This window comes from Peromyscus californicus, unplaced genomic scaffold (genome assembly GCF_007827085.1).
Source record: "Peromyscus californicus insignis strain IS unplaced genomic scaffold, ASM782708v3 Scaffold_10__1_contigs__length_136768540, whole genome shotgun sequence".
Lineage (NCBI taxonomy): Eukaryota > Metazoa > Chordata > Mammalia > Rodentia > Cricetidae > Peromyscus > Peromyscus californicus.
This window is the reverse complement of record NW_026294391.1, coordinates 33,078,130-33,105,147: the sequence shown is the minus strand read 5'-3', so window position 1 is coordinate 33,105,147 and position 27,018 is coordinate 33,078,130. Positions and strand designations below refer to the sequence as shown.

The following is a 27,018-nucleotide window of genomic DNA, read 5'->3' as shown; positions in this document are numbered from 1 at the left end:
GTGGGGGAAGTCACCCAAAGGATTCCTTGTCATCTTGCCTGGTAATGTAATTTACAATGAGAGCAGGCACTGGTCATTAGGAAAATAGAAACAGCTTGAATCTCTTAATTAAAATACTGCTTCAAATTGTTCGTTTTAAAACCCCTCTGCCCATGAGCTTTCTGGAACCCATTGGGTTACCCTGAAATGGCTACTTCCTCAAGAAACTTCTGATGGGGTCAGCCCTTCCCAGCCAAGACAAAGGCATAGCAGTGGGGAGACAGAAATATTATTAGATGCATTTCATTCCCCAAAGGAACAGTGAGCCTTTAGTGACATTTGAGAGAAATGGAAACACCAATGAAGAGACAATCTCATCACCCTTTTCTTGCATAAAAGCTGACCTATTGCAGTCACTAGACTGGTAACAATTAAGTCTGCAAATACCAAGAGATGATGAAAGTGGGGAACAAAAGGAATACTGTTGGAATTTAGAACACCCACTTCAAAAGCATCTGGTAATATCTGGCTGAGAACTTGCAGACTCTCCCTGCAAGGAGTTCTACCCCGAGGAATATCACCCTGAATGACTTCAGAAGACAATGCACAAGAATATCAGAGAAGCACCAATTCTAGGAGTGAATATCTGCAAGGGTGGAGGATAGAGACGTGCTCGGCAGCAGAAAAGATAATCTGAGTGTACATATGGTCAGAAAATTGAATACTATACGGCAATGTATGGGGAAATGGGGAAAAGCTACTGCCACAAACTCCATACATATGCATTAAAGAGAATGGGGCTGGTGAGAAGGCTCAGTGGTGAAGAGCACTGGCTGCTCTTCCAGAAGATCCAGGTTAGATTCCCAGCACCCAAATGGCAGCTAACAACTATTTGTAACTCTAATACTAGGGGATCTGATGCCCTTTTCTGGCCTTTGCCAATGCCAGTCAAACATATGGGGCACAGAGCCACATGCAGTCAAACACCTATTTAATATACTGACTGAAAAACCACAATTTCTGAAAATTGTCTATAGTATGATAAATTTTTATTATGTTGAAAACAGTATCATTTGGGGATACCTACATAAATTGTTAACATTTTAGTTTTTAGAAGATAAACATGGCCCAGAACAGTGGTGTATGCTTTTATCCCAGTACTTGAGGGAGGGGTAAATCTCTGTGAGCTACAGGCCAGCATGGTCTACATAGCAAGTTCCAAGGCAGCCCAAGTTACATGGTGAGACCCCCCTCCCAAGGAAAATAAACATAAAAAGCAACATATTGGTTACCTCTGTGGTGATGAAGACAATAGTTCAGGAAGGGAGCAGCTTAGATGACACTGGTAAGGTTTCAGCTCTTCCCAGAGTAGCCCTTTAACTGGCACGTACTGATTTTCCATCCTTCTAGACACTTTCTAACTTAACATGGGCCAGCATGCTACACAGATTCTTCTGAATGCAACAAATATTGCATAATAAAAGATGTCCTATTAAACTTTAATGTCACTTCAGAACCCCGAATACAGACTTGGAGGAAGTCCCCTGACCTCACTGTCCCTCTTTCCAATGTGGCCATATTAAATAAATCTTTCTCTGCTTACCACTAGTAATTTGGCTCTTTTAGTAGACTTACTGTGGATTAGTGGCTGAATCTGGCTTAGGGAACAGGCTGTGAAACCCCAAGTTCATTGATAACATGGTAATCACAAAGGGATAAAAGATACACTTGGGGGGGTGTCTACCGCCCACAGCCAGCTGACCCCAAAAGGAGAGGAAAGAAGAAAGATCCCAGCCATGGCTGGAGTCATTTTACTCTGAGGACATTTTCCCATCTTTCCACTTCAGTGGGCATCAGCTGCCCTTTACTTCTACTTGGTCAAGCAGAAAAATGAGTATTTGGACATTGTTTTGGATTCTCAAGGAAGTTTCACCCTTGTAGCTATGAGGAAGGTGGTAGGAGAGAGAGAGAGAGAGAGAGAGAGAGAGAGAGAGAGAGAGAGAGAGAGAGAGAGAGAGAGAGAAGAGTTGAAGTACAGCTCTGAAAAGGGAACTTAAAGAACATACTTGGACATTACTAACAGGTCATGCAGAACAGACTTCAGGATTCTTCCAGAGCTGTTCTGACAGATGAACAACCATTCATCCTTTAAGCTCAACTCACTTCTTTCTGAAGTCTTCCTGAGCAGGATGGCCCCGGTTTGTTCCCCTCAAAGACATGACACCTGTGCCACCCGTGCCTCTACTTTCCCAATCATATCAAGAGACCAGAACCCTCCAAACTGGTATAGAGATTATTTCAAAGTGAAAACATGAGCTTCAGAAGAAAGAACTGTGCCTGAGCTTCCCTCGTCTGCTAAGAATGAAAAGCAGGATACCACAAAAACACCTTTGGTGATGTAACCTTAAGGTTACACCAGAACAATCAGAAAAATGATTGGGTAAATAAACCACATCAGAAGCCCTTACATCTCTGCCCCTCCTATGGTGGGCATATAAACTTTACCACAAACTCATCTGGGGACACCTGCTTGTGTAATACAACTTTCTTCTATTAAAATGTTCTGTTAAAATAAACAGTCTGGATCAGCGAAATGGCTCTGTAGATAAAGGCGCTTGCCACCAAGCCTCATAACCTGAGTTCAAGCCCCATAACCCACAAGGTAGAAGGAGGGAACTGACTCCTGGAAGTTGTTCTCTTACGTCCATACATATTCCATGGCATGCCGCCCCACACACACATCAATAAGAAGTGGTAATAAACTAATAAAATGAATAATATAATCAGCATTTTATTGCTCAACAGACATTTTATATATAACGCATTTTGATAAATGCTATAGATTTTAATTGTAATTGATATCTCAATATCTTAAGTTTCTGTGTAACATATGCAGCTTGGTACTCAACTTGGAACTTTGGACCTTAAGAAAGCAACAGAATTTTCAGCATAATGAATATTTACATACTAAGAAGTGACACTCAAAATATTTAACAACTTCTTTGGTTATATTAATTAATGTAGAAATCAAAAATTAACACCATCTGCTTGGTTTCCTTCTGTTCATAATGCTCAAGACAGTCCCACAAATTACCATTTCCAACAGGAGCCACAGGAGGGTGACAAGAGCAGTAAGCATAATCCTCCAACTGCATCTCAGGCCAGAGTTCTATAAGGTCCAGATCCAACTTGGATGACCTATGACATATGGGGCTGACTGGCCATGGGTTAAGCCTGATATCTCACTGAGAAGAGATCCTTGAGTCACTACCAAAATTAAATGGGAGCATGGACCATGCAGTTCATTTGAGGAAATTTCTAGGGGAAAAAAGTGTCAATGCCCTGAGAGAAGTATGTGTGTCCCCTGTGTTCGAGGAACAGAAATGAAGCTGGTGTGACTAGACAGAGAAAGAGATGGAAGTGGAGTTAGTAAAGGTAGAGAAACAACAAATGCTGGACTGGGAATGTAACTCAGCTAGCAGAATGCTTGCCTAGCATGCATATGCCCTGGGTTCCAGCCCTAGGACCTCATAAGCCTTCTATGATAACATACATTCAACCACATCATTTGGGAAGTGGAAGCAGAAGCATCAGAAGTTCAAGGTCAATCCTTGGCTTGAGGCTAGTCTGGGATACATGAGACCTTATCAAGGAAAAAAAGGCAGGTTTCTAGGTCATTGAAAGTAATAATTCTTAAGCTCAGTAAAATAAGATGATTTGAAGACAGGGGTGACATAATATAATCATGAACAGAACAGTCTGGAGGAGGTGAGAACAGAAGCAAGAAGGCCAGTGGGATGGCTCTTCTTATCATCCAGCTAGGAAACAGTGATCACAAGAGTAAGGATGGTAAATCTTATAAATTTCATCCTGTGTTCACCAATGTAGAAATGCTATTGAAACCACAATATTAGATGTCATCACTAGAAGAGTGAGCAAAGATGGAGAATGGGGATGAAGAGAATAGGAACCAAGACTGAGTCCTAAGATGTCATCATGGAGAGGTAGAGGACATAAAAAAAAAAAAACAAAAAGAGTTTGACCTGGAGCAGTCAGCTCTCCCCACAAGAGGTCACACAACCAACCTGAATTTGATGTCTTTCCTTTTCCTGAATGACTTTTACTACAAATGGATATGACTATAAACAACATATAGGATTATTCTATGTGATTTTCAACTTTATTAATGATATATCATACTCTGTATATTTTCTCAAGTACTGATTTGCTGTACAACCTAATTAGTGAAATTCATCTGTTAACAGGTGTCGTAGTAGGCCATTTAACTTTCACTGTTGTATGCTATTCCTTTGCATGAATGTGCCACATTAGTCTATTTCTGTGCACAAGGACACATAAGCTATTTCCCTTTCCCACTACCATCAATGACCCTGCCTCAAACATTCTCACATGGGCTTTCTTTTGCCTTGCTTTGTGTTCTATGGGTAAGGTTTCTCAAACATTATCATTCAGTAGAAACAATTAGAAATTTTACTAAAACTAGATTCTGATCTCACATCCAAAGTTTTTGTATAATCTAGAGCCTGAGAAGTTGCATTTCTGACAAGTTCCCCCAGGGTGTTTTTGTTCATGGTCCAAAAATGACACTAAGAATCAAAATACTGGAATAGATCAGGCATGCAGATGATGGTCACAGATGTGTAAGCACCTCTCTGGCTTTTTTACACATTGTCAACTTGCCTTGCAATGTGGGTGGCCTAATTTATGTTTCCATCAGTGGCAGGATCTTTAATACCAATTCTAGATGCTGTCAGATTTTTAATTTTTGCCATACTGAACCTTAATAACTTTAAAAATGAATCATAGAATTTATTCTAGTTTTAGTTGTGATGCTGTGATAAAACATTCTTGCCAAAAGCAACTTTTTTGGGGGGAGGGGCATGTTTGGTTTACAATTCCAGACTCAGACCATGATCCATCATTGAGGGAAAGCAAGACAGGAGTTTGAAGGTAGGTCTGCTTGCATTCCACACAGGATGACCTCTGAAGTACAGAAGAAACCACAGAAGGTGCTGCTTGCTAGCTGACTTGAAGGAAGGCTTACTAGCAGGCTTGAAGACTGCTAACTTTCTTATGGTGCTCAGGACCTCCTGCCTAGCAATGGTGCTTCTCACAGTGGGATGCCACACACACACACATACATATTTGTACATGTGTGTGTGTGTGTGTGTGTGTGTGTGTGTGTGTGTGTGTGTGTGTGTGTGTGTTCATAATCAAGGCAATCCCCTTCAGGCCAATATGATCTAGGCAATTCCTCAATAGAGGCTATAGTCTCAGAGGACTCTAAGCTTTGTCAAATTGTCACTTAGAGCTAACCAGGACAGCATATCCAACATACCCAACAGAAATAAACACCCTAAAGACAGTACATCCTAGAGTTAATCAGAATACACTCAAGCTTCTGTATTCTATAAAAATTGTTCCCAGTTACCTGCCATTTTCCCCATCAAAGCAAGGATGGTGTGGACAAGATCATCAAAAAAGTTATGAAAGGAAAAAGAATGTGTGTTCCTTTTAATGAAAAACTTCACTGTGGTTCTGTTTACTATAGTTTGAAAAGTCAATGGTGATATAAAAATTTTATGGACTAATAAGGAGAAAAGAAGTGAAAGATTGTTACAATGAAAACACCAAAGAAATTGAAGAAAACACTAGGAGATGTAAAGGTGTTCAAGGATTGGAAGAATTAATATTGTGAAGATGGTCAACCTACCAAAAGCAAACTACAGTATCAATGCAATCCTCATCAACAATCTGGTACTCACGTATCTGGTTGGTCGATGCACTGTAAAAGGCATTAACTGTTGTTGGATTGGTAAACCACCTGCAGAAAGAAAGACAAATGCCACAGGTAGGCATCACTATCCAGATAGGAAAACAGTAACCATATAACAACACAGATATTGATGCAAGGGAAAATTATTGCCTCATTTACAGCTCCTACTCTGTTGAATGAACAAATTTTATTAGCACAGTTTGGTGTAGCTGAAAGTTTTCCTGTGTCCTGCCTGGCCTGTGGTCAGGACAAATCTCTCTCACCCACCAGTCCTGCAGCCACTCAGACCCAAATAAACACACACAGGCTAATATTATTTTTAAACTATGGCCATGGTAGGCTTCTTGTTATCTAGTTCTTGTATCTCAAATTAACCCATTTCTATAAATCTATACTTTGGCCGGTGGACCATTTTACCTTGCAAAGTTCAGTGGTCACCTTCCTGTGGGTCCTGCATGTCCAGTCGATATAACATTTTGTCAAGTAATCCAGGCAAGAACAGTTTCTTGCCCAAATAGCTATTTTTGCCAAGAAGAAGATAAACTCTATATGGAGTGTCTTTGATGCCCATCTTTCTCTCTGAAGTAATTTGGTGCTGCCAGGAGCAGACAAGTCTCACTGTCTAGAAAGTCTAAATTTTTAAAACATTTTAAATGCCATATTCTGTAGGTCTTTGATGTGTTTGAAGATTACCTACCTAATTGAATTATATCTATGTATACCTAGAAAACTTAACATGACTATAAATTTGACTATCATAGAAGACTAATTATTAATCTGTATTTCTTAATCATCCATGACAATTTAAATGAGCTGCATAAACATAATACCTTAAACAAGAGTAGAAATATACATATAGTATAACAAAATTAACTTTAAATTTGTATCAATAAACTAAAATCCATAGCAACGTAAAACATTTTAAGCAAGTTGTTGCTCTTTAAAAGTAGACTCAATAATCTACGGAAGAAGACAGGGCGGGGGAGAAGCTGCTAGCCACTGCCAGAAGAAGCAAGATGTAAAGGTACTGGTAAGCCACAAGCCACGTGGCAAAGTACAGATTTATAGAAATGGATTAATTTGAGATATAAGAACTAGATAACAAGAATCCTGCCATGGCCATAGTTTAAAAATAATATTAGCCTGTGTGTGTTTATTTGGGTCCGAGTGGCTGTGGGACCAGTGGGTGAGAAAGATTTGTCCTGACCACGGGCCAGGCAGGACACAGGAGTTTGGCAAGAATATATTAGCAGGACTGGAGAGATTGCTCAGTGGTTAAACACATTGCCTGCTCTTCCAGAGGACCCAGGTTCAATTCCCAGTACCCGCATGGAAGTTAACAAATGTCTGTAAATACAGTTTTAGGGAATCTATGGTGCACAGACATTCATCCAGGCAAAGCTCCTATACACATAAAATAAAAAATAAATCTTTTTTAAAAGGAATACTAGCATGTCTGGCTTTTCACTAACAACAAAAACAATAAATAAATGAAAAACTCAACATGAGTGCATCTGAAAACCCTTTAACAAGAAGTTTACAAACAGGTGCTTCCTCTGAAAAATGGAAACATACAGCAGCAAACTGTTCTGTTCAGATGACCCATAGGACAGATATCTTTCTGGCTTATATCACTCCTGGCCTGTCTACAAAACCATTTTATATTGGTAATAATACAGAGATCCATTTAAAGATAAATGAATAATATACCACCGTGCTACTAGAGGGTCTACCTGATACTAGAGGGTCTACCTGCTGCTGTGAAAAGTGTACTGATTTAAGTTGCAAATGCCTCAACTATCTCTATAACCAGCTGAGTTTTGTTGGATCAGTCACCAATCTTTCTGGGGTTTGGTTTCAGCTGTGAAGTGAAGGTACTGGACTGGTAGGATGCTTCAGCAGTTAAAGTGCTTGCCCTGTAATCCTGATGGCCTGAGTCTTATCCTTAGAAGCATGGCAGAAGGAGAATACCCACTCCTGAAAGTTGTCCTCTAACCTTCACATAGGTATCATGGCATGTGCACACCACCTGTACTTACAAACCCATCATATACATGCACACACACATGCATGCACATAATAATAATAGTAATAACAATAACAAATTAAAGTGAAAGGTATTGTATTAAATGTTAGGATCCCTTATATCTATGAACCATCTGTTTTTATATTAAATACATAGGTTACTTAGATCAGAATGTAGCATTTTTTTCTGTAAAAAATTAGATTGTAAACACTTCAGGTTTTACAGATGAAGAAATAAAACTGAAGATTGTATACAGATATGAAATACTAAACTTTCCACAAATAATGTTTAATAAAATTAAAATACAATTATCAATAAGTATCAGCTTTATTCATGAAAATGACAGAATTCTTTTGAGGTGGGATATTATTTTAATTAACTGTGGTTCAACTTATAGATTATCAACATCTGAGAAATTTCAAACGTTTGTCTCTAAAAATCATTCTTGGTTCATGGGCTATGTGAAATAGCCAGGTGGTATCTAGCCCAGTCACTGCCTTTTATAATTAAATTTGGTCAATTCCTTTTAAACTAAATTGCTTAAAAATAAACTTGTACAGGACTAAGTGTTTAGCTTAGTGGTACAAGACCTACTTAGCATCCATGAGGTTCTGGGTTCAAACCCCAGCATGGAAAAAGAAACATATAAATCCCTTTTCAAAACAAACATTATCTTCTATGTCTAATAGAAAAACACCAGGGCAATAAATTAATGTATATCAGGTTAATATAAAACTGGTAGGAACCCAACTCTTGATTCTTATTGGTCTTCTCATACCCTTTTACTTGTGAAATGCCTATGACTATGTTATCCTATCATTGTGATTATTAGCTAGCAGTCACTAAGCACTTTGCTGTGTTCTAACTTTATCATTAGCCCATCTACAGATGAGGACAATGAAATTTAGAAGGATTGCATACTTGTGCAAAGTCTGGTCTTTCAGATTTCAAAGTAGTTCTATTAGGCCTTGCATTATTATAGAGATAGTAGTAGAAATCAAGAGAGTATCATGTCTTTTGTCAAATCGACTTAAGATAAGTGATTCCATTAGACCCTGGTGTTTATCAAAAACAGTTGCTGACTGACCTACTTTCTTGAGGAAACAAGCAGAGGAGAAAGTATCTTTGTTAATCCCAACTTTCTATCTATAGTGAATCGAATTATTGTTACATCCTAATCCCTGGGATCCTGCCATTACATAGCAAAAAGAATTTTGCAGGTGTAATTAAGGTTAAGGATCTGAAAATAGGGAGTTTATCCTGGATTATCCAGGTAAGATTATCTAATCCCACGAGACCTTAAGGGCAGGCAACCTTTTCCAGCTAGGATCAAATAGATGCAACAGAGGACTGGAGGTCAGAAAAGATAGTTGCAGACTGAAATTCAGGTAGACTGGAAGGGTGAGAAGGATTTTACACACTGCTACTGGCTCTTAAATGAAGAAGTCATATTCAAAGAAGTCAGATCCTCAGGCCTGCAACTACAGGAAGTGGATTCAACCATATATATATATGATAGTTGCAATAGTGTATGTTCCTAAAGACTGCCCCTTCTCTCCCCCTCACTTCTCACTCTGCCTGTTCACATAAAAGCAAATGTTCAAATCATTAGAGTGAGAAACATACATTGACATATTCCTAAATGCTGATAGACAAATCCAAACACAAAAAAAAGAAAAAAGAAAGAAACAAATAATGACTGGCTGAGGATCATTTCAGTGAGACTTCTAAAGCACCAGTAAGAGTTTATAAAACATCCTATCTCACATGTATGACCTTCTCATTCTTGACCCCTATCCAACCCTCAGAATTGCTATTTATTCTTTGGCCCATTTGGAGCCTTAATTGTCTCTGGAGCTGATATTAAGTATCTGCACCAGCAGGTCCTATCAGTTGTTGATGCTTTTATTTCTTCTGTTTATTCAGGGACCATGTCAATCCAGCTGTGAAACATTTTCTACATCTCCTTTATTATATCCAAGTTTGTTATATATTTAGTTTTACTATTCTCTGATGCAAACTTTCAATAGCTGTTTACAAAATAGTTTGTTCTTCTTCCATTAAGATATGAGATCTAAATTCCTTTCCTCTTTGTTATGGACTAATCTTGCTGACTCTCTGCTAAAGAATAAGAAATAATGGAGCTGGAAAGGAGCTGGCAGAGTGATTGCCTAGCATGCAGGAAGCACTAGGTACCATCCCCAGCACTGCATAGACTCGATATGATGGCATACACTTATAACCTGAGCACTCAGAAGGTGGAGGCCAGGGAATAATTCTCAGCTACATATCAAGTTTGATGTCAGCCTACGACATGAGACCCTATCTCCAAAAATAAATAAATAGAGTAATGTTTTGTAAAAATAAAGTAAAATAAAATGGCACTTGGTGACTTCCAAGGGTAACACACTGATGCACAAAAGAATAGCCTTTCTCCTTTCTTTCGTCCCCTCTCTCAAGAAATGAGCTATTCAACTATATTCACCAACCAACATTCTGTTAAGAAGTTCTACACAGAAAGGGTCCACACATAGGTGTTCCAGTTAGTAAGCAAAGAGAGAGGACCCAGCCACTATCTTACTAAAACTACATGAAAGAGCAGTAACTACAGAGCTAAGACTAATGGCCACACCTAGAATCAGAATATGTAAAAATTAAATGATAAGTGTTGCTTTGAGCACCTAATTTGATGGGGGTGGGGGGTGAGTAGTTATGCAACAACAAATAAATAGAATGTGGAAAATCTGACTCTCTGCAGATTAAGTCCTACCTAACAGGCTGAATTTTCCCAGTTTTATTTGCCAATATGATGGATTTTAAAATTATTAAGTTAGAATTCCTTAAAGTCAAGCATATAAACACTAATTCTTTTAATTGCTCACACTTGTCAAAGCTAGCCATCTCTTAATTGGTGGGGCCTGAAGGCATTCCAGTTTGTAGCACTTATCTCCTAGGATGATTTATGAGCTAAGACCTTCATCCAAATGGCATGTTCTGAGCAGATCATTAAATCTATTGTTTTATATATATATATATATATATATATATATATATATATATATACACACACACAAAAAAATACTAGCCAGGTGCCTTAGATTTTTTACTGTCTTTGGGGTGCTACTGCAGACTGTATTTGTGGAAGAACCTAATATATAATGTAGAGGAGATAAGTCTAATATAAACTTCAAATCTCAAAACATATGGGACAGAGACATAGTTAAAAGGAATATAATACCAAAATGTAATAACCTGAGAGAAACACACTAATACTATGATTTCCTTTGAGTGCCTAAAATAGAAAAAAATCAGGCTAATATTTTGCATTTTATTTATCAACTCTTAAGGGTAGTCTACATAATATGAAAGGGAAATAAAAACACTGAATCTATTTTGCTTTCTTACCAATATCCTGCAGATAATAGTCACATTCAGTGTTATACATAATGCTTTTGCAAACAAAATCTTGGGAAAAGATTGCAATTTGTGTAGATGTTTAATGTGGTTTTTGCAAAGTTTTTTTTCCCAAGAGTTAGAGAAGAGAACCAAGACATGTTTTGTCACAGTAGAATGAGAGTGAGTTAATAAGGAAGCTGGCTTAGAATCATTTCTGTCAAAGAAGAGGATCCTGAGGGAAAGAAATTACTTTTGACTCAAGCCAAGCAGTAAAGTAAATCCTCTATTTTTTAAGCAAACTGATGAAGTGACAATTCTGAGAACCAATCCCTAAATATGTACCTTCAGGGATGACCACCCAATTAATTTCGTTCTTGCTGACATTTCCCATTGCCTTAGAAACTTCTTAATGCATATTAGTGAAGCTAAAATGGATTCCATAAGAAAAAAAAGATGATAAAGGGTATTTATCTCCCAGCCCCACAAAGAAGCAAAATGTTATTTCAGGGCTTTTTGGAATGATAATCATGATGTGCTGTTCAAAGTAAACTAGTACAGAGGAGCTACTCCAGCATCCTCCTCAGCTGATTAACTCATGAATTTTCAGTCCTAAAAGATGTCAATTAAAGCTCACGGGTTTCATGAAGCTAAAATCCCCTACAATGTCTGAAATGGACCAGACAGACATTTCCTTTAAAAGAAAAACTGACGGTCACATCACTTTGCCATGGAAACAGGGCCTTAAACTTCTTAATATTCTTTTCTCTGAAATAGACATATACTTTGATGAAGTAAGAATTACAAGTATTACACTGATTTTTATTCTTAAATAATGTTTCCCAAACACAGATCAATTTAATACAAGTATTACACTGATTTTTATTCTTATATTTTTGGTTGTGAGCCTAGCCTTTAACGGCTGAGCCATCTCTCCAGCCCGATTTTTATTCTTAAATAATGTTTCCCAAACACGGATCAATTTAATACCTTTGTGAAGGAAGTACAGACAGCACTGTGTATCTACAGGCTGGAAAATGCATCTGTACTTGACACACACACATATTCTTATTATTCCCTAAATTATACAGTATACCAACCGTTTACAGTGTGTTAGTGTGATAGTTTGAATGAGATACCCCCCATACGTCTCAGGTATTTGAATATGTGGTTTTCAATTGATGGCTATTTGAGGAGGACAGGAGATATGGTCTTGCTGGAAGAATTATGTCACTAGGGGCCAGCTTTCAGGCTTCAAAAGACTTACACCATTTCAAGTTAGCTCTCACTGCTCCCCATTTGCAGTTTAAGATATGAGCTTTCGATTTCTGTTTCAGCCAATGGACCACTACTTGCAACCAGGCTGCCCTGTCATGATAAACTACTCTTATTCCTCTGTAACCATAAGCCCCAAATAAACTCTTCCTTCTATAAGTAGCCTTGGTCATAGTGTTTTAGCATGGCAATAGAAAAGCAACTAAGACAGTTAGGTATTATACATAAAGATGATTCAACTTACATAGGTCGATGTACAGATTATATTCAAAGACTGCACCATTTTGTATGAAGCACTTGAGCATCCTCACATTTTGATATCTTCCAGATGTCCCAGAACCACTGTCTCATGAATATAGAGGAATACATGGTATCTATTTTCTATTGAAGTGTGGGGGGAACTACATAAATTAGTGTCACCTAGAATTTTCCCAAGGCATGAATAAAATGTAAAGAATAGCTAAGACCATCAGAATCTGACAGCTCATTGGTATTTTAGGATAATATTAAAGATGGCCCAGTTAGGAATTTTTCCACTGGTCACCTAAGCCTTGCTACATTACCAAATAAATAACATTTTGAAATTGAAGAATAAAGCTGGCAGCATCTCCAATACAGAGATGGCTCAGTTAGCAAAGCACTTGCTTTGCAAGTATGAGTATTTAAGTTTGGATCTCCAGTACCTATGTAAAAAGCCAGAAATGGTGGCACACATCTATAATCCCAGTAATGGGGGGGACAGGAGGATATCAAAGCTGGCCAGCTATTCTAGCTGCATCAACGAGCCCCAGGTTCAATAGAATAATCTGTCGCTGAATGAATGAATGAATGAATGAATGAATGAATGAATGAATGAATGAGTAAGTAAATAAATAAATAAATGAATGAATGAATGAATAAATAAATAAATAAATATATAAAGTGGAAAGTTATGGATGAAGATAACCAACATTTACTTCCTGACTCCATACACACAGGTCCACCTGCAAACACGTGCATAACACACACACACACACACACACACACACACACACACACACACACACACACACACACACTCATGCACGCATGCACACACACATGCACACATGCATACTCACACAGTAAGGATTTTTCAAGTTTGAACTAGAGGTTCCTTTTGCACAGCATTCATCCTCTCCACCCAACCAGCTCTCCCACATCCTTCCCTAGCAATAAGACATCACTATCTTAATATCTGCCAAAAAAAGACTTCAAACTAAAACTAATTCAAAGAGATAAAAAGAGACAGTTCATTCTAACTAAGGGGAACAGTTAACCAAGAAAACATTACTATCCTAAATATATATGCACCAAACTCAGGGGTGTACAATTTCATTAAAAAATATCTACTACTGGAATTAAAGACACACATAAACATCAATCCATTAATAGTAGGTGATTTCAATACCCCACTTTGTCCAATAGGCAGGTCATCTGGAGAAAAACAGAGAAACATCAGAACTAATTGGCATCATACATCAAAGTAAGTATAGTCTTTACCCCTCCTTCAGTAAGAAAACTTCTCTTTGCAAAAGATGGAGAGCATTACAGAAAATCACAACGATTCAAAATGCAGAGCTGTGGAGTCCAATCATAATGGATACACCTATGAAATGCTTCCTACACCTGAAGCTCAGGGAATATTGCAGAAGAGGGGGCAGAAACATTATGGGAACCAGGGGATCAGGGAGTTTGCTGTAAAACTGTGCCTCCTGGCAATACCAGAAGATAAAGTCTCACCAACATGACTGCCTAAACATGACCTGAACAAGGACAGCAACAAACATGCCAAGGTGAATGGAGAAAAGACCATGAGGACTCAACCCTTCACAAATAACTATAGGCAACTAAGGAATGCTAGTAATCTTAGGTACAAATAGTCTTTCCCATAGGAGAGCACACCAATTGGTTATTCAGTACCAAATGGTCAGCCCTGAAAACACACATGCAAGTAACATATAGAGTGAGCATGTTATATTTAAGAATATAAGTATATTCATATACATGTATGTATGAAACAACAATTAGTGAAAAAAGCGACCATGAATTTAAAGAGAGCAAAGAAAGGTATATGGGAGGACATGGAGTAGGGAAATAATTATATTACAATTTCAAAAATAAAAAAATATTTTTTAAAAGTCTGAACTGTTATGAATTAGGTTTAAAAGGGCAGGATGACTTGCCTAGATCTATGACTATGCTACTACATGAAGATGGTCATAGAGATATTGAAAATCCTTTGCTGAAGTTATCAGCTTTGAGTCATCAGATTTTACAGCCCTAAATCTAGAATGTCTATGAATAATTCAGATTGAAAATGGAATGGGATAGACAAGCTGAAAAATAGCATGATAAGAGCTGAGAACCAAGGACAGCAGAGCAGATGGCTATAGATTATCATCTGCCATTAGCAAGAAGTTGTAAAACCATCTGTCTTTTTCCTTTGTATTTTTGACTAAAATCAGGACTACATAGAGGACTGTGTAAGCTTTAGCCCTATTCCTTAAAGTTAACAACTTATAAGACAATTGTACAAGTGTGTTCCATGGAAGTTTGACAGGCAGAGTCAAGACTGAGCATATAAGAGCATCAAAAGTGGAAGGTGATATTCAGAGCTTGAGGGAAGAAAGGATTCAAGAGTCTAGTGTTTCTAGAATCCAGAAGAAAGTAAGGTGTTGAAAAGGGTAGTAACAAAGAGCCCAAGATGGCATAAAAAAGGAACCCACCAAAGTCATGGAAACTAGAATATTAGACAAATTTTAAAAGCTAGTCCACCAAATCAGCTTTTGGGGGATGATAGCATGATAAAGCTGAAAACTCCTTTCCATGAGGATCAAACATAAAACTGGACAAAATAGTCAACAAGCATCCATTTTAGGTCTCTGACAATTGGCCAAAAATGAGCAATAAATTGAAAAACATTCCGTCTTAAGAAACTGCTAGAATTGGGGAATATATAGAACAGAACTTGGTGGGCATCCTACTGGACTGCTCACTTTCTCCAGGAAAGAGCTAGCTGAAAATGTAGCTCTGTCAGCTAAAACATGGCAAGCTTGATAGAAAACGAAGGAAAATCCAGTCTGAAATTTCAAAGGGAGATCCTGAAACTGAAAAGGGCACCACGATAACAATACTAGGTCCGGTACAAGGAAGACCACAGAAAGCCCATTGGAAACAAAAACCAAGGAAGTCAGAGAGGTACCTGAATTTGAAGGCACTCAAATTACTCAAATGCCAGAGCACTAGGTCTGCCCTACCTCTTGGCTGAGCACAAGCTTGTATACATTGGGATAATCTAACGAGGTGAACCTAAAAAATAAAATAAAGGACTGAAAATTGAACACAGGAATCCACAGCCACATATATCCAGAGACACATTCTGCAATGTAAATCCAGGAAAATTTTCAGAAAAGTAAATTAGCATCCAGACTGCTACAATATATTATCTAAAATGTCCTTTTTCAACAACAAAAATATATACTACAAGAAAGAAAAAAGGAAAGGGGTTGAATCAATAGAAAATTACTCTGAGTTAATTCCGATAATAGATTTAGGAAGGATTTGAAAATGGCCATTATAATGTGGTTCAAAGAATTAAGGTATATTCAAGGAATTAATAGTAATATGGTAACAATGACTGCAAATAAATAACAGAAATAGAAAGTATTTTTAAAAATAAATTCTTCCATTGAAGTTATAAAAATAGAAATTATCTGATCTACAGAACATTTTTAAAGCATTGAAAAAGTGAACCATAGCAAAATCTTTGTAAAATAGGGATATAGTACCTATACCTCTCAGAACTGACATTATGATTAATCGATTAATAATTGTAAAGCACATACTGAGGAGATGGTCAATGTGTAAGAGCACTTCCTATTAAAGATACATGACCTGAATTCAGATCCCTAGCACCTACATGAAAGCCAGGCATGGCCACACATGCCAGCAACCCACCCTTGGGGATGAGGAAACAGGTGGATCCCAGAAGCTTATTGGCTGGCCAGCCTAGCTGAAAAAAATAATGGTAGGTTCAATGAAAGACATGCTTAAAAAACTAAGGTGAGTATTGGTAGAGGAAAATATGTGATGTCCTCCTCTGGTCTTCTTGGGAATGTGCATAAGTACAAATCTTTCTCTCTCTCTCTCTCTCTCTCTCTCTCTCTCTCTCTCTCTCTCTCTCTCTCTCTCTTCTCTCTCTCTCTCTCTCTCTCTCTCACACACACACACACACACGTATATATCATGCAAATACACACATAAATTCAAAAGCACCTCTTAGCATACTGTAAATATACAATAATTGTTAGCTGCTATCAGCATCATCAACACTATCAAGATCAACAATATTTTCTTTTCTAAGAGAAGATGCAGTGGCTAGCTCAACATGGGTTTAAAAGTATTTAAGGATATTTTCCTATCTGCTGATAGGAAAAAGATAAATAAATCATAACTTTTAATAAATCACAGTGATACAGCTTTCAGTTCTCTGGCATGGACTATCGCAGTGATTATCTTTTAGTTCAGTTTCTCAGTGCTGTAACCCTTTAATACAGTTTCTCATATTGTGGTGACCCCCAGCTATAACATTATTTCCTTGCTACTTCATAACTGTAATTTTGCTACTGTTATGAATCATGATGGAAATATCTGATATGCAGGATATCTGATATGTGACTCCTGTGAGAGAGCCATTAGGCCCTTGGGGGTTGTGACTCACAGGTTGAGAACCACTGTTCCAGTTGCTTCTTAATTATACAAACTATTCTACATATCTAATCATACTAAAGTATTCATTCTTTAAGCTCTCCAAATGTTTCTACCTGCATATGAAAATTCAGAGAAATGTACATACAAATATTATCTATCTATGTTTTTATAACTACAGCTAGAAATAACTTCAATGTTTGCATCCTAGTGAGAATTCTTCTGATATATGTTGATGCTAAGATTGGGAGTTCTGTAATAGATGGAAGATCTGTACCACATAATATTAGAAAAGAGAGCTGGAAGTCCATGACATGGATTTTGCTAAAACAAAATAACTGCAAGCTGGCTACTCTGAGTTGAGGAGAATTACAGAGTTTAATGTAAAGAGATTTCACTTCCCACCAATGTATTTATCGATTTCACTTTTTCGAAATACTCACTCTGTTTTGGGAACAGCTTTTCTTAGCCAGAAGAAATCAGACTGTGCTAAATACTTGCGGGTTTGCAGTACATTGCCAAAGTAGTCCGATTCTGAAAATTTGATCTGCATAAAAACAAACCACATCATTATTGTTAGAAATGCAGATAAGAGTTTTAAAAATAGACTTCAGCCCACCAAGGAGCAACCAGAAGAGAAGCTTTGGGCCTCACAACATCACTCAGCCATACATAACTCAGGATTCACAAAGCCATGAAATTTAATCTCAGTAATTTTCTTTTAACATAAAAAGCTCAAAAATCAATATGATCATTTCTGGATCACAGGGAAGAAAACAAGAGAAGCTTCAGTTGTTTACTGTGTTCTGTTTACTTTATAATTGAAAATCCCACTTTAACCTTTGCTAAACATACCATCTTAGATCTGAAATTTCTTGGCTCATGAGTTCTTGATCCTTTCTAAAATGTGTGCTTTATTTATTTATCACATAAGATTTTTCTAATCACATTCTGAGTATTCAGCTGAAACCTCATTTAGCTTATAGATGATGATTTAGTGAAATGCTAAAAATCCAATTTACTGTAATTGGCATTTGTTCATAAAGGGAAAAATGGAAGCAATTCAGAAACCTATTTTCCACCCTACGTACAATGGAGTCACCTAAATAATTTAATTATTAACAAGATTTATCTATTAACACGAAGAATGGCTCTAATTGCGAAAAGACAAAATTACAGAGGCAAATCACAGATTATAGACTGCATGGAACTACAGGAAATTGAGGACTCACAACAATGTTGTCTGCTAAGATAATGGGTTATTTAGTTCTTTGTTTTTTCCTGGAAAGAAAGTAATAAAAATTTCAGTTCTAGCTCATTCTATCCAAAGCTAGCATTACTTCATCTATATATTATAGTGACGTTTATATTACAGTAAAAGCAATAATTTGTAGTGATCTTGAAAGCCTTGTTTCTAAAATCTCTTACTGGCATAAGAAGTTCAAAAGTAACTGTCATTAATAAGAAAAACATACGTGAGTAAGTAAACAACCAAGAACAAATTCTTGTTTTTTAAGTGCTCACTATTTTTTACTGGGCTATACTAATTGTGTAAAAGAGTAGGATTCACTGGCATTATCTTACATGTACACAAGGTATTTTGATCACATTTTCTCACGCTATTATCTACACTTATTTCTCTCCCCTCCTCACTGGCCCTTTTCCTACTCCATGATAACCTCTACTTCTCTTATGTTTTTTTTCCCCACAAATAAAAAAGAAGTATGTCAGGTTTGTCTTTCCAAATCCTTAACATGATGATCTCTGGGTCATTTTACTTAATCATTGCCCTTCTAACGAACACCTATTGTGCAGTGCTAAGGATTTCAGAAAAAGGCTGGATTTCAGAAAAAGAACATTGATGTGCAAATATGTATTTTTAATTTCTTTTCAAAAATTTCATACAAGCATATAATGTACCTTGGTCATATCTATCCCCTACTCTCTCCCTTCAGCTCACCCAATCACATTGACATATTTTCCATCTTCCTCCCAATTACATTTATCCTTTTTTTAACCCACTAAGTTCAATAAATGTTGCCCATATGTATATATGTGGTCATCCATCAGAAGTCTCATTTTTAACTGGACTGAATGCTGACTAAGCACCAGCACAACTCCAATTCTTTAAAAAGACCGGAAAGAAAACATTCTAAAGTAAGTCAATTAAAAAAAAAAAAAAACCTTAGCTAATTTAAAACCCAAAAGTAATTCCTTAGTAGCTGCTAATCTTTTGATAACTTTAAACCATATTCTTTATTACTTTTTGTGTGTAGGTGTGTGTGCCTTAGAGTATGCAGGTAGATGTGTGCACCACATGCATGCAGGTCCCACAAACGCAGTAGAGAGCATCAGATCTCTTGGAACTGGAGTAATAGGTAGTTATGGTTCACCCAGTGTGGGTGCTGGGAACCAAACCAAGGTCCTCTGCAAGAACAGCAAGTGCTCTTAACTGCTGAGTCAAAACCATCGTTTTTTTAAAGAAAAAGAAAAACAGCCAATGAATGTGTATGAAACACAACCATTGCATTATAAATATAAATGTACATATTCAATATGATGGTTATAGCCTTAATAAGTAACATGGTTGTTGGCCAATCGATGTCTAGCTCACATTTAACTGATCCCAAACATAAAGTGAGTATTGTGTCTCAGAATGAAATAAATCTTAGTGAGTCATGTTAACAATATTCCCAAAGGGAGAAGGATAAAACAACCGAAGACACACTGAGAACAATAGGAATGAAAATATGGATTCCTGGCAACGGTGTCATTCTGCTTGGCCAAAAAATTTGAAGGCAATGACTTCAAATTGTCCCTTCTTAAAACTACTTGAGCAGGGGAGAACAAGGCTGATAAATAAAGCACAGCATAATAGAAAGCAATAAAGAAATCTAAATGAATGCTATGTGTGCACAAATGTGAAATATTCTCAAGAACATGGTAAATAATGCCAGTTGTATGTCTGAGAGAATATAAAGTTTTCATGGAAAATATCAGGAGGTGGGAAGGTTGTGGGAGGAGTTGGGGGAATTAAATATATTGTGTCATGATCAAAATATAGTCTATGGAAAAGAATTAAAAATGTATACCAAAAACACTTACCAGTCTTTTGTCTAAGATCAAGTGCATAATGTACATAATAATAGTACATATTGTTTATGTACACATACTTATGTAGCAAAGGCTTTTATAAATAAGACTAAATTCAAGATAGTGTTTATATTTTGAAGAATATAAACATGGGAAAGGGAGATTGAATCAGAAAACATTATACACAGAACTTAAAGTGTATCTATTTTATTCACTGAACACTTATGTGTATGCTAGACAGTGAAACACACCTGTCAACCAGGTACCTAGGAAGCTAACGCAGGATTACTTGAGCCTAGAACTTTGAGGCCAACCAGGGCAACACAATAGTAACACTCCTATCTCTCTAAAATAACAGTAAAATAAAATGTGTATATATGTGTACAAAGTCAGTTTAATAATATCTGTTGAAGATTAATCCTTCACATATTTTATATACTGTCAGTGGTACAAATGTTTCATAATAGAAAAAAATATTAGAATTGGTTCTATTGTAAGATAGAGACTTTCTCTTAGCCTAAAACAAGAATAGAAAACATGTTTTAGAAAACAATTTTAACCAACAATCCTAAGGCATCTCTGGGCCATGGGGATAAAAGATATGTCCAAGACCTTCAGAATAAGATTATAACTAATAGAAAATTCAGATATGTTCTTTATTTCAGAATACTGTCTAAGAAATTCTCCAAAGGAATATCCTTAACAAATATTATCTATTATTTTCATATCAGTGAAGTCAGTTTTTTTACGGTTAGATGAATTTGCTAACCTCAGTACTTTCCAGTTACATATACAAAGCCAAAGGCTGACCTCTAAATTGGTTCACAGACTTTAGAGAGAAAATCATTCCCAAACTTCCTGAAAAAGATGACAAACTGAGTGAGTGGTGGCATACACCTGTAATTGCAGCACTCCAATAGGATTGGGACTTGTAAGCCTAAATAATTTACATAATGAGACCCAACCTTGCTGTGGGATATTCTGTATGTTAAATGTGTTGCTCTGATTGGTTAATAAATAAAACATTGATTGGCCAGTAGCCAGGCAGGAAGTATAGGCGGGACAAGGAGAGAGGAGAATTCTGGGAAGTGGAAGGCTGAGTCAGAGAGACACTGCCAGCCACCGCCATGACAAGCAAGATGTAAGGTACCGGAAGGCCACGAGCCACGTGGCAACTTATAGACTAATAGACATGGGTTAATTTAAGATAGAAGAATTAGATAGCAAGAAGCCTGCCACGGCCATACATTTTGTAAGCAATATAAGTCTCTGTGTGTTTACTCAGTTGAGTCTGAGCGGCTGTGGGACTGGCAGGTGAGAGAGATTTGTCCTGACCGCAGGCCAGGCAGGACTGGAGGAAACTCCAGCTACACAACCTGGAAATGGAAAGAAGGGTTCAAGTCTAAACAGTTAGCAAAGCTATCATATCCATGACAACAATTCACCACCACAGCTTCTCTACCTTTAAAATAATAATTTTGTACTGTTTTAGTTACTAAACTGAGAATATTTATCTACTCCACTAATTTAATAGAAACCACAAGTAATGGAATTATTTTCATATGTTATGTGTGTGTGTGTGTGTGTGTGTGTGTGTGTGTGTGTGTGTGTGTGTATGACATATCACAAGAACACATCTTAGGTTTTTTTTTCCTTTGAGACAAGTTTTTAAGGGTAGAGAGTGGATCATCATTGATATTGTCATCTGATAGGAAGAAACTACAGGGTGTAGATAAAGCCATACAGTCTAAAAAAATTGGCTCCTCGTTTAGTGTTATTTTCTTTGGTCCTAATAGGAAAACAAAATGATTCAACAATGAGAGCTAACAAAAGAGGAGGAGAAGATAAGAATTGGTACTCGTAAGGAAGCAGTAACTGAGTCATAATGCACCTTTCTCAGTGCAATACTATATAGCTGTTAAAACAATGTTAGTAAATATTTATGGGAGACAGTGACAATAGAGAATGTTAACTGTAAAAGAAAGTACAAAGCTATATGTTAACATAAATGATAGCTATAGAGAAATGAAAAGAAACAACATACTCTAACAGAAGTATTATGTTTAACTACCAATATTGTGGGTACCTTTTGTTCCTTTCCTCTGTCTCCAAAATGTTCTGTCCTCTGATACTTTGATAATTTAAAATTTTTCAAAAATCATATTTATGAGAAAAACTTGAAGTCCAGCAACCTTTGAGAAAGTTTTGTTTGTTGTACAGACAGAAGAAAAAAAATGAATGTGAACATATACTCTAAAACTTTTTAAAGCTCTATAAGAGACAGATTAGGTCAAAAGCCTGTTGTCCTTTCAATTACTAAAGGAAATCTAGGTCAAGTTGATAATGGCTTTCAATCAATTCCATTTTGACCTTTCAACTAAGTGACCTTTGTGTACCTAGTTGGGGTTCTCATGTCATTTTGTTGGAACAGCTGTCCAGATTAAAAAATTCATGGGTCCTAGATTTCTCTTCTTGGAAATGCTACCCTAGATGTAAAGTACCAATTGTCACAGATTAAGCAGAAGAATAAAGCTATCACTGCCTTCTTCTCCTCTACTCAACTAAGGTGAAGGATGCACAAAACAGACAGAACAAGAAAATGTGTTCAGTTTCTTTGTAGAAAAAGTACAGCTATGTTTATATGATCATGCATATTCCAACAGAACTAGAAATCTCCCATTTTACTCAAATCTATTTAAGGATGCTCAGAGATATGCCCAAATATCTATAAGATTTGATGTTAGGTACCCAAAGAAATTTCTGAATGCTTAATGGAATCCACAATTTGAATTTCTATTTTCCCTTATTTAAATAATAGAACAATATACAAGATAGATGTGTTTAAATGAATTGGATGAGAGGTGAGAGAGAGAGAGAGAAGGGAGGGAGAAGGAGAGAGAGAAAATTTGAATATTTATACACATATATACAGGGTGTGGTTCAAAATGTTTAACCATGCACACATATAATATACCATGGAATTCCCCACAAGTAACCATTAAATGGTGACCAAGAGCCTCAATCAGCACACCATAACCACATGCCCTACCTCTATGCTAGGGTTGGAGAGCAGTACTCAGTCTGCTCTGGCCAGATGGAAGCTACTATGTGAGAGATAAGGTGACCTGGTTAGAAGTTTGAGGGTACCAAGGTACTCCATGTTCTATGCCTATTCTCAGTTCTCTAATGCCATGGTAGCTAGGAGTTATTTGAGATAGCTGAAGACAACATTCTTTGTTTTTACCAAATGATGAATAATTATCATATTTTAATGGAGCATTCTATCCAAAAGATCATCACACTCTTGCAGTAGTACTCTATCATTCACACACAAAAAGGGGGAGGGAGAGGGAGAGAGAGAGGGAGAGAGAGGGGGAAAGAGAGAGGGGGAGAGAGAGGGGGAGAGAGAGAGGGAGAGGGGAGGGGAGGGGAGGGGAGGGGAGGGGAGGGGAGGGGAGGGGAGGGGAGGAGAGGAGAGGAGAGGAGAGGAGAGGAGAGGAGAGGAGAGGAGAGGAGAGGAGAAGAGAGAAGAGAAGAGAAGAGAAGAGAAGAGAAGAGAAGAGAAGAGAAGAGAAGAGAAGAGAAGAGAAGAGAAGAGAAGAGAAGAGAAGAGAAAAGAAGAGACCATAGCTAGAGCAGACAAAAGTCTGGAGTTCTTAATTTCTGGTTTACTTTCCAGTCTATTTCCGTTAAGCATCAATGAAGTAGAATGTATACTTTATATGGCTAATTTGAACACTGATTGACACTCACTTCCCCTCTTAGCCTAACCAACTTTTCTACATACTGATATCATTTCAAATGATTGGTAGTTCACTTCTTACTGCTTTTAACAAAGACTACAGAAAACCTGTTGTTCAGAAATTCATTGCATAGTATCTCATTTGATCATGTCATTCTCAGAGGGAAATAATATTCTTTGATTCTTTTTCACATTTGCCTCTCAATTCTTTTCATTTCTTCTTATCTCCATATGAGCTCAACTATAGTTTGTACCCTTTCTCTCTGACCTCCATCTGACCCATCTCCTAAACGCTCTCCTCTTCCCTTTTGTGCCTGATGAATTACATCTTTACCTGGGGCAAACTGAGCAAGCTGAATTTCATTTCCAACAATCTCTTACACTCAGAGCTTGCACTAGCATAAATTGCGCAGAGGCTCTCTAGTAGTCCTTATCTACATGTTTATTAAAACTGAAAACACAGTTCCATTGTGTGCCCATGATATTTCAGTCATTTTTCTATTAACCTCAGTGGCATGATTTACAATCGCATCATCCCTTAGCCTCCTTTCTAGTTGGGCTTTATTCAGTTTTCTTTATCAGTTTTTTTTTTTTAACACAAATGAATTTTTACTTTGTGTATTTTGATTTTGTTCACATTGGCTTTTTAAACTGTTTGAAATGCCTGAATATAATTTCAATCCATGCTGGCAATAAGTCAGATGAAAAACATTTCTTCACAAGAGAGCTTTAAAAGCTTGGTACCCGGTGGCTGCAATTGAGCCCCTGGAGAAATGTATCCTGTTCGGTATCTGGTTTCTTTTCACAAAAGATATTGCATTAGGTGAAGCCTTAAATCTGGGACTCTCAATTTGGACAGCAGCAGACTGCCAACAAAACCTGATCAACTAAGTATTTCAAGCAAGCTCTGAATGCTACCTGATTGGATTAAGGCTTGGGACAGTTCCATCTATATAGCCTTTTAAATCAATTTGAGGGACCTGGATACTGCATGCATTAATTCATCATGACTTTGACTTTTCCAGACCAGAAAAAAAAAACACCACTATCATAAGTGCAAATTGAAGATGTCATAGCTAATGCTTAATGTTTGTGTTTATGTACCAGTGCAAGTTCTGAACATGTTATTTGATCCTTATGACAATCCTGTATGCGAGAGATTACTATCATCTGTTTTGCAGATAATGAAATTAAGGCACAGAAAAGATATATAATCTGCCTCAGGTCTCACAGTAGTAAGAGAAAGCATGAGAATTTCACTCTAAGCATTTCTGGGTTCATTCTTATAACCATTGCTCTCCCATATCCTGACTTGGGATACTTATCAACCATACATAATTATCTAGGAAAGTAACCAGGATCTCCTTCTAGAGTACTTTGTACTCTAAAGATGCTATTCTTAGTAGCAACAGTTCTCATTTTGACCCACAGGACTACCTTTTCAAAATGTTATGCATGTGAGTGTTTAGCCTACATCTATGTATGTGCACCATGTGTGTGCTCATGCCAAAAGAAGCCAGAAGAGGATGTCATATCCCCTGGAATTGAGTTACAGATTTTTGTGAGCCGCCATATGGGTCTGGGAATGGAACCCAATCCTCTGAAAGAGCAACCAGTGCTCTTAACTACTGAGCCATCTTTCCAGCCCCCATAAAATTACTTTTCATAGGGATCCTATGTGCCAGATATTGGGCCAAGTAGGTGCTTTTAAATTCATACAATCACATCTTCTCAAATCCCTCCCCTCAAAGCTCAGGGAACCCCATGAAAGAGGAGCAAGAAAAAATATAAGATGGGGCAAAGGAAACCAGGAGAACAAGGACCTCTAAATCAACATAATCAATGAAGGGACACTAGCCCACTCATGTGGCTCTGGCAGGCCTTGCCCTTCTCCCCATTCCCTCTGCCTTGCTAAAAAACCATTAGATTACATTCCTGAAGCTAGCCGCCAAGGTCTATTCCCTTATTTGGCCACTTCCTCCTCCTAAGGCTGACTACTAAGGTCCAGTTATCAGAAGCCCCTTTTAGCTCACTTAATTAAAATGCCCAATTAAAATTAAACACCTTATCCTAACACGTGGTTTCCCCCTTTACCTTTATAAACTGCCATTTGCCTATGTGCCATGTCTGTCCCCCCTCTATCCAGAGGCAGTCTTTGTCCCTCTAGGACAAATACCCCTGTCCCCTTTCTCTTGTCCTCTTCCCCTTCTCCCTCCTCCCCTATATCCTTTACCACAGCATGTTAGCCCATTCTAAAACAGACATCCTCTTCTTCTCCTCTTAAAAATTACACCTGCAAGGTCTCTTGCTGCTATTTTCCTACCTGAGTCAGAAAGCAGCCACTTTAACTTCTCTTTCCTGCTTAATAAAGGATTTCTCTGTGAAAATAGGTGTTTGGGTGTGGTTTATACCTAATCCGGGGTCTGGGAAGAAGCCCCCACTGTTTGGGGGCTACTGTGGGATGGTCTTTATGTCAAATGTGTTGCTGATTGGTCAATAAATAAATCACTGATTGGCCCGTGGCCAGGCAGGAAGTATAGGCGGGACAAGGAGGGGAATAGAGCTGGGAAGTGGAAGGCTGAATGAAGAGACACTGCCAGCCGCCATCAGGATAAGGAAGATGTAAAGTACCGGTAAGCCACAAGCCACGTGGCAAGGTATAGATTAATAGAAATGGATTAATTTAAGCTGTAAGAACAGTTAGCAAGAAGCCTGCCACGGCCATACAGTTTGTAACCAATATAAGTCTCTGTGTTTACTTGGTTAGGTCTGAGTGGCTGTGGGACTGGCAGGTGAGAGAGATTTGTCCTGACTGTGGGCCAGGCAGGAAAACTCTAGCTACAAATGGCGTCCAACGTGGTGGCAAGTGTTTCCACCTAAAAACTGACAAAAAAGATTCTAAAATGGAGCTAAAAACAGTTCCTAGTTGTCTCTTTCAAGTTAGCAGCAGCCTGCCGGTTTGAGCTACTGGCGGGTTCCTAGTGT

The 27,018-nt window shown here is 37.6% G+C and overlaps 1 protein-coding gene across 1 annotated transcript in view; it reads right to left on the bottom strand.

Annotated features, from left to right (window-relative positions):
- The window catches only part of Phex (phosphate regulating endopeptidase X-linked), a 207,148-nt gene that overhangs the window by 48,316 nt on the left and 131,814 nt on the right, over positions 1-27,018 (bottom strand). Inside the window, exons 15-16 of the mRNA XM_052730304.1 lie at positions 17,642-17,745; positions 5,766-5,824 (exon numbers count right to left, since the gene is read on the bottom strand). Coding sequence (XP_052586264.1) covers positions 5,766-5,824; positions 17,642-17,745 — 163 coding nt within the window. The remainder of the gene's footprint in view (positions 1-5,765; positions 5,825-17,641; positions 17,746-27,018) is intronic.